Source organism: Lutra lutra, chromosome 4 (genome assembly GCF_902655055.1).
Source record: "Lutra lutra chromosome 4, mLutLut1.2, whole genome shotgun sequence".
In the NCBI taxonomy this organism is placed as follows: domain Eukaryota; kingdom Metazoa; phylum Chordata; class Mammalia; order Carnivora; family Mustelidae; genus Lutra; species Lutra lutra.
In genome coordinates, this window is record NC_062281.1 from 125550529 (window position 1) to 125559407 (window position 8879).

At 40.5% G+C, this 8879-nt stretch overlaps 1 protein-coding gene across 1 annotated transcript; it reads left to right on the top strand.

Moving 5' to 3' along the window:
* Positions 1-1554: 1554 nt before the first annotated feature.
* C4H1orf52 (chromosome 4 C1orf52 homolog) lies at positions 1555-8292 on the top strand. Its single transcript, XM_047727564.1, has 3 exons — positions 1555-1871; positions 2520-2718; positions 7586-8292. Exons 1-3 carry the CDS (start codon positions 1596-1598, stop codon positions 7657-7659), a joined length of 549 nt encoding a protein of 182 aa, XP_047583520.1. The 5' UTR covers positions 1555-1595; the 3' UTR covers positions 7660-8292.
* The last annotated feature ends 587 nt before the right edge of the window (positions 8293-8879 follow it).

Consider the following 8879-nt stretch of genomic DNA (forward strand, 5'->3'; position numbering starts at 1 on the left):
TGGACTGGTTATATAAATGTGGGAGTTATTAGCATAAAATGGTATTTTAAACCATGAGACTTGATGAATTCACCTTTAAACAGAGGGTTCATAGAAAAGAAAAGCTGTTCCAGGACCGCGCCTGAGGTGCTCTCACAACTAGAGGTGAGACAGAAGAAGGCAAGAGAGGAAACGGAAAAGAGCCCTGTGAAATAGGAAGAGAACTAAAGCGTATGATTGGTAAAAAGCAAGAGAAAAAAGTGTTTCAAGAAGAAGGCCTATCTTGTTAAGAGGTGAAGTAAGAAGCGGCCCCAGGACTTAGTCACATGGGGGCTGTTGGTGGCTTTGATAACAGGGACTCATGACTCAAACTGTGTACCCCAACCTCACATAGACTCAACAGGGGGCCAGTTTTTTAAAGATTTTATTTATTTATTTGAGAGAGAGGGCACAAACCGGGGAGCAGCAGAGGGAGAGGGAGAAACAGACTCCCCACTGAGCAGGGAGCTCAATGGCACAGGGCTCAATCCCAGGACCCCAGTATCATCATCTGATCCAAAGGTAGTCACCAACTGAGCCACCCAGGCACCCTACAAATGACTTTTTCACTTTCATTTAGGTGTCGTTCCCTCTTAGATCACCAGGAGGAGTAAAAGATTTCCAGTTTTCTTGGTGACTAGGTTATATCATTTTCTAAGAGAGGGAACACACACAGAAACAAGTCATATGAAAGGACAAGCTACTGATCTAGTATATGGGTGTTTGAGGCCCCAGCAGGACCTGAGGCCTGAAAAGTTTAAGAGCCAAATGGAGGTCTGGTCCAGAGGTTGGATGGAGAGCTTGGGGTTGGAAACCCAGATTTGGGAGTCACAAGCCTAAGATGGTTAATGCCATGGAAAGAAATGGTTTGGCCTGCAACGTTGTAATGCCCTCTACAAAATCTAAGTATTCTGAAAGATGGTACAATAAATTGGGAAACACCGGCGTTTAAGGGCCATACAGGGCAAAGCAAGAATGGAAAGAAGCTGACAATGAGAAGCCAGAGAGTGTGGAAGACTCACTGAGTGGTGAGATGCAATCCAAGAAGAATTTCATCAAAGACAGCTGTTCAGACCCCACTGGAATGAGGTCAAGCAGGAGAGGATTTAGTCTGTGACTTGATAAGTGCACCACCCATAGAGGTCTTCCACGGTGACTGCGGGAAACAACCATACTGAGAGTAATTTTCAATTTGAAGAGGAGATGCAGTGAGATCAGGAAGAATCCTGGTGTCTGGGCAATGGTTAAGGTGAGGCGGCCGTGAAAAACAAATTCTTATCTCGTGTATGCCTTTAATAAATTCTTACTGAATGTTGAAAGTTTGTTTGGGACCACTGGTTCAGGACTTGTCTCTTCTCAGGGATCCTCAGGAAGGAGCATAAAGCAGCCCCGCTCGGCCAAGTGCGCTCCCCGCCTCCAGCCTCAGTTCCGACTCCAGCGGCAGCAGCCCGGCGCTGCCGTCAGGGGGCGCAGGGACTGCGCTCTACCGCAAGACTTGGGGCGGAGCCAATCGTGGGGCGGGCCCTGAAGCAGCTTCCGGCTTCCGGCGGAGCCCACGGTCGTCGCGCGCAGCCGTCATGGCGGCCGAGGAGAAGGACCCTTTGAGCTATTTCGCGGCTTACGGCAGCAGCAGCTCAGGTTCCTCGGGCGAGGAGGATAACAGCGAGCCGGAGGAAACGAATCGCAGGACCCCAGATCCTGCGAAGCCGGCGGGCGGCTGTGGGAACAAGGCAGAGAAGCGGCTGCCAGGACCCGACGAATTGTTTCGGAGCGTGACTCGCCCGGCCTTTCTCTACAATCCGCTCAACAAACAGATAGACTGGGAGAGGCACGTCGTCAAGGCGCCTGAGGAGGTGAGGTTCCCGATCCGGTTTCCCGACCGTGGCCCCGGCCTCCGCCCCCTTCCTCCTGAGCCCTCTCCTGGGGACCGGCACTTCGTTCCCCCCACACGCAATCACCTCCTGCGGGTTGCCGCACCACCCCTCCCATCTCCAGCCCTGGGAAGCCCGGGCCCCCTTCCCCAGCCTGGTGGGTGTCAGACTGGCCCGCAGCCCCCGCCCCCTTGTGAGGAGACCCAAACCTCCGCGCTCGGTGCCCCGACCCCGCGCTGCGAGGACTAACGGTGGTGACTCCCCCGCCCCCCCCCCGCTGCAGCTTCTCCCCGAGACCCCTTCCCTTTGACGCCGAAGTGCCTGCGGTGCTGCCTCCAAGACAGTGTCTGCTGCAGCCTCCTGAAGGGGTCAGCCTTGGCGTAGTATCTCTGAGACTGGATTCTTCTTTGGTAACTAAAAGTTATTAGCTTTATTCGTATAGGGAACCCTTTGGCTTTTCACTTAACAGTATTGTGATTTTGATGGAAAAAAAAATGTGTCTTTGAATCTTAAAAAAAAAAAAAAAAAGTCATCCTGAACAATAAGCGAGCGGCAGGGAGGTGCATGTGCCCATACCGATTGTAGGAACCTCGGTTCGTCACGGTGCTTTTTAATGTGTTTGCTTAACAGCCTCCAAAAGAATTCAAAATATGGAAGTCAAACTATGTACCACCTCCGGAGACCTACACTACTGAGAAGAAACCTCCCCCTCCAGAGCTGGATATGGCAATAAAGTGGTCTAACATATATGAGGACAATGGTGATGATGCCCCACAGAATGCTAAGAAAGCTAGGCTTCTACCAGAAGGGGAGGAGACAGTGGAATCAGGTAAGGCCGGTCAGATTCCCTTGAATAATACCTTTTGGCCCCTGTGATGGATTTAAAAAGAAGGAGATACTTAATGAGTGAAATTTAAATCTAGCGACTTAAGAAATTAATGATGGCGTGTGGTTATTATTATTATTATTTTTTTTAAATTTATTTGACAGAGATCACAAGGAGGCAGAGAGGCAGGCAGAGAGAGAGAGAGAGAGGAGGAAGCAGGCTCCCTGCTGAGCAGAGAGCCCGATGTGGGGCTTGATCCCAGGACCCTGGGATCATGACCTGAGCCGAAAGCAGAGGCTTTAACCCACAGAGCCACCCAGGTGCCCCGTGTGGTTATTATTTTGCCGTAGTTTTGAGAAAGGTTGTATAAATTCGGCCTTGATGTGAAGTCTCTGAAAGCTCAACCAGTAGTATTTACCGTGTTTTAGAAAAAGATCTTAAGTTATTCAGGCTTTAGAGTGAAATCTCTGCTATCTCAACCTATCATATATATGATTTATAATTTAAAACAGAGACAGTTAATTCATGGATTCTTTCTTGTGATTGCAGTTTCGAAGAGCTGAAGGCTTCATTTTATATTAAAGCAGTTGTGGTTTAAAGCCAAAATTAGTGTGACAAAATGAAGTTAATTGAGTATTACTACATAGTAATAGGAAGATAATGACCTAGTTGACATGTTTGTATCATAATTTCATCTCATATTTAGAGTATAAGTAACCACAGTAATCTCTGCTTACATACTTTTACCCAACCCCTCAATTCCATCCTTCACACTGCAGCTAGTGATCACTTTTTCTAAAAGTAATGTCTGATTATGTAACTCACCTGCTTAAAATCCTTCACCAAGAGCATAGTCAAAGCCTTCTGATAGGCCCTGCCTTTCTCTCTACCTTCATTTTAAATGGTGCCTTTTTTTACCACTTTAAGATCTTAAAATTGAAAACTGAATAGACCATGCTATTTTATGGTTCCTGCCTTTCAGCGTATGTTGCTCCTTAGTCCAGAATTTTCTTCCCTCCCTCTTCAGCTGGTAAACACATTCATCCTTCAAAATCTTACTCAAAGAAAAAAATGTCAGCACCTCCCTCAAATTATTTGCTCCTCTAAACCTTGTGTGTGCTAATGCTATTGATTCTTATATGAGATTATTTGTTCATAAGTTTGTCTTCTTTGTGAACATGAGTTCCTTTACAGTTTGTAGTACATTTTGACTATTCAGTGGGTATTGTTGAATTGAGCTAATATTTGGAAGGCATTTTTATGGAAGGGCATGCCAGTTAAACAGATTTCTGATGTTCTCATGAATCCAGGGCTACTTCCCTTAGCTCCTTTTACAGCCAGGCAGAGTTTTGTTTTAGGAGAAAAAAATAAATAACTGGTAGGAGTTCTTCAGTTTTAATTTTACTTGGCTTTTCCATTTCTTTCACTGATTGTCCAGTGTGGATTAGAAGTCACTAATGAAGGCATAATATAATTCAGTAATGGCATCCTTTTAAAGCAAAATACCTCATACTGTATAGTATTGTGTAATTAATAAAAAACCATTTTTGCATAGTGTTTAATCCTGCACCTGGTGAAACCAGATAAGGAAATACGGAAAAGAGAGCTTCATGTGACTTGTCCATGATGACAAAACTAGAAAATGCCAAGCTGTAAAATAGGTACTTCCACATAGTGACCTAGTAAAGAAGTGGTACATAATTCATTATTACTCTTTTATAGACAAGGAAATAATCTCAGATTAAAGAATTGGCCTAAGTAAATTCACACAGCTAGGAATAAGCGAAATGAGAATTCAGATTCAGGCCCTTAAGTGGAAATGATGTCTCTCTAAGCTGGGGTTTGTTTTCTCGATGTTTTGCAAGCGGTGGTGCTTGAGAAATAGCTGTTCTGTAGGAAGTAAGACCACTAGAGTTGATACTCGAATTAAGATAGGCTGGTGCTCTCTCTTTGTTCCTATATGGAAAAAGTGAGGATTCTCTACCAGGACAAACAACCAGAAAGAATTTTCTTCTTTCCAGCTTGGCTCCAAATATGTGGCAAATAATGTTATTCTCCTAGGTAATTTCTGTTCTTTTGATTATAAGATGGTCCTCCATCAGAATGTGTACAGAAATATCAAACGACAGAAGGACCCAATGCTCAGTGTAAAGCTGGATCATAAAGTTAAAAGATAATCCCAAAATATTTAATTTGGACTCTAATGTTGGTTATTGACTTTGACTATCTTCTTTTTTAGATACTTTCCTTTTTAGAAGTGATTTTTGTCATTTCAGAATCCCACACAGTATAAAATTGATCATTTTTTTATTTGTATTTATTAACTTACAAAATATCTTGTTTAAGAAATTTCATATTCTTGGGGCACCTGGGAGGCTCAATCGTTAAGCGTTTGCCTTCAGCTCTGGTCATGATCCTGGGCTCCTGGGATGAGCCCCATATCAGGCTCTCTGCTCAGCAGGAAGCCTGCTTCTCCCTCTGCTTGTGTTCCCTCTCTCACTGTCTCTGTCAATTAAATAAAATCTTTTTTTAAAAAAAGCAAAATTCCACACTCTTAAATTATCTGATTTTTAGACTATTAAATTATTTTTACTTTTCCTACTCATTTTTTGCACTTTGGCCTTTTTTGCCAGTTAAGTTCTTTTAGACTTATTATTATTTTTTCTTGTTTGGTAATTGTGAAATGCAACTCAGTAAGGCTTAGATATTATTGACATGTACTTAGCCATGAAATCCCTACTTAAGTAGTTAATGCTTTTTCTTTTTTTTAAGAATTTAGAAAGTTAGTTCATATTAACAGTGTTAACTTATTTACCTCAGGCGGCATGAATTCCATAATAGAAAAATTTTTTTCTTTACTAATGCATCTGTAATACATGGCACAGAGTAGAAACTCAATAATTTGATAAGTGAACATTTCAGAGTGGTTTTGTTTCATTTGTCCTGCTATGGTTTTCAAGGCAATGCCTTGTTATGTCACTAGATGGCATTAGCTCCTGTTCAATTTCCTGTTGGAAATTATTTTTCCAGCCCTAGTAATTTGTTTTTTGTTAATTCAGTACATTTATTTAAAATTGGCAGATTAATAGCAGAAATGTCTCACGATCTCTCTCTCTCTCTCTCTCTCTTTTTTTTTTTGAGAGAGAGAGAGAGCAAGCAGGGACAGGGAGAACAGGCTCACTGCTCAGAACGCAGTGCAGGGCTCTATCCCAGGACCCCAGGATTATGACTTGAGCCAGAGGCAGATGTTTAACCAACTTAGCCACCCAGGCACCCACAGTCCTCTTTTTAATGATTTTATAACAGTTAGAAAGTAATTTCAGTTTTTATACTCTGAAGATAATCTTAAAGTCAAGCAATGACATTAATTAAACTCCAGTTAAAAAACAAAGATCTTGGCTTATTTGAGCTCTGTGACATATCAGTTGGTTTATACATTACTTTTGTGTATGCATGATAAACTGTTGATTGAAACTCTGGTCTGTAAATTCCTAGGATGATTTGTTGATCTGAATTTTATTTTATCTTGCTGCTTATCTAAACCCATAAGTGCTTTCTGAAATACATAAATATTGCCATACTGTGCTTGAAGATGAATGAAGATGAATGAATCATCTGTTGATTCTAATTATTCTCTTCATCAATGAAGGAGATATTCTGAGTATGGTACTGTTAGCAGAAGGGAACTGAAGGCTTAGGCTGTAAATGTATTTCCTCCATAAGGAGTTATGGTGTGATATAAGCAGCTTTTCCCCAATTTTTAATTTTTTTTTTTAAAGATTTTATTTATTTATTTGACAGAGAGAGATCACAAGTAGATGGAGAGGCAGGCAGAGAGAGAGCGAGGGAAGCAGGCACCCTGCTGAGCAGAGAGCCCGATGCGGGGCTCGATCCCAGGACCTGAGATCATGACCTGAGCCGAAGGCAGCGGCTTAATCCACTGAGCCACCCAGGCGCCCCTCCCCAATTTTTAATTTTTATTATAGTTTTTTTTTTATTAAGTAAGCTCCACACCCAACATGGGGCTTGAATTCACGACCCGAAGATCAAGAGGCTCATGTTCTACTACTTACTGAGCCAGCCAGGCACTGCAGCTTCCCAGTTTTTTTAATATGAAGACCCCTTTCAATATCAGAATATTTTATAGATCACCACGTGATAGTTGTTGAACTTGGGCATCTGTTGATTGAGAAGGTAAAGCCAAAAGTGCAATGAATCCAGTAATGTGCTTAATATAAATTTGTATTTTAAAATTTATAACTTCTGTATGTTAGTCTGTCTATATGGAGTTCTTAACATAAAGCCACACACATGTTCAGAGAGAATACAGTTTTGGTGAAACTTCTACCTGTGAGTGCTTTTTAAATTTCAAAATAAAAGGACAAGGGTTATAAATAGGAAAGGGAGTTGTTTTGCCGGGAGAGAAAGCAGATTGGAAGGGAAAGAACAGCCGATGGCTACTTAAATAATGTCATGTTTAGACTGGTAGTCTTCTTTGGTTAAAAAAAAGAAAAATAGAATGTGTTCTGTTTTTTACAACATGTAGATTATTTAAATACACACAAAGTGTATACTGTGGAATATATGGGAATAGCTTTTTTCCAGAACAAGTCTGTTACTCTCATTTTAAAACTACCTTAATATAGCACTAAAAGGTCACTCTGAATTCTGCATGATGCTACAGCTTAAAAATTTCTTACTTTTACTTGCACTTTAAAATCAGAGTTCTAAATTTAATTTTTGGTTTTTATTAGGAAACCAGAAGAAACATAAGCTGAGAATGATGATTTTGTTCTGAAGTCAATGAAATTTTAATACTTAACTTTTTTTTTTTAATTACTGATTAAAACTTTTCCTTTCCTGTTTAAAGATGATGAAAAAGATGAACATACTTCTAAAAAGCGCAAAGTAGAACCAGGAGAGCCAACAAAGAAGAAAAAGTAGAAAACAACAAATGACAATTTCTGGACTGCGAAACTTGTTGAAACGGTTTTTTTGGGCAGATTAAGTTGATGTTTTAAATTATTGTGAAACAACATCTCCATGAAAGTACATGTTAATTAACTAATAATAAGTATTGCTGTGGGAACTTTCCACTGTAGAATTCATTTTTTATTTAAAACTTTATTTAAAACTCAAGTGGTGATTTGTGATTGTGAAATTGACAACACATGGAAGCATTCTTGCTGTCACAGAATTAGTGACATGCTTTGAGAGTTTTGTCACATGTCGACATGCCAATGTTCTATGAACCTTTTATAAAGGAATATATTTTTAAATATATTGTAATGTACTGTGAACTCGTAGGGTGCTTTTCAACAGTGTTTGTACAGTGTAAATAGATCATGGAAATAAAATTACTTATTCAGTATTACTATTGCATAACATTAACATTTGAATATTTGTCTGTGGCAAGTACCCTCTTTGCCATGTGATGTTTTTAATAGTAGGTATTACCATCTAGGAGTGCCTTCTATGTTCCAGTTGCTTTGTGGATACCTTTTCACTGATCCTCAAACAGCCTGGTAAAGCAGGTCCTAGAGGCTTCATTTGATAATAAAGAGAGATTAACTTACCAACAGTTCCACAGTGAGTGAGCAGTGATTCGGGGATTTAAGGATACTTGAACTCCAGAATCATGACCCTGAACCACCTACCCAACAATCAGACTTTCGTGATCTTCGAGGGACTGCAGTTGTCATGGCTTCGGGTACTCTCTCTGGTAAGCAGGGAGATCTTCCTTGATTGTCTTACTGCGCTTTATCATGTAAACCTTAGGTGATGGTTATTCATTAATTTCCCTGGTAAATAGTTTGCTGAAGATAAGAATTCTCTACAAAGAACTGCCAGATGTAGCAAATAGAAATAGAGGACACCCAATTAAATTTGAATATTCGATAAACAAATAATGTTTTGTATGTGCAATTTGTGGGACCTACTTAAACTAAAAATTTGTTTATCTGAGACTCAGATTTCACTGAACATCTTGTGTTCTGTTTTGTTTTTGTGCATGGCTCCTATTTTAAGGCTTCATATAGTAATAGTCAAATTCAGCAAGGGGTAGTAAGGAAATTAATCATCTTTGATTTTACTTCTTTAGTCCATAATGGCAGTGCAGTTGTCTGTAGCGTTTTGAACTATAAAAAGGAGATGCTATACGTTGT

What these genes read in the sequence shown, in the direction of transcription:
- C4H1orf52 (XM_047727564.1), top strand. Translation starts at nt 1,596, where the DNA reads ATGGCGGCCGAGGAGAAGGACCCTTTGAGCTATTTCGCGGCTTACGGC. An exon ending in TCGTCAAGGCGCCTGAGGAG is followed by an intron (nt 1,872 to 2,519) that starts GTGAGGTTCCCG and finishes TTTGCTTAACAG; the next exon opens with CCTCCAAAAGAATTCAAAAT. An exon ending in GGAGGAGACAGTGGAATCAG is followed by an intron (nt 2,719 to 7,585) that starts GTAAGGCCGGTC and finishes TCCTGTTTAAAG; the next exon opens with ATGATGAAAAAGATGAACAT.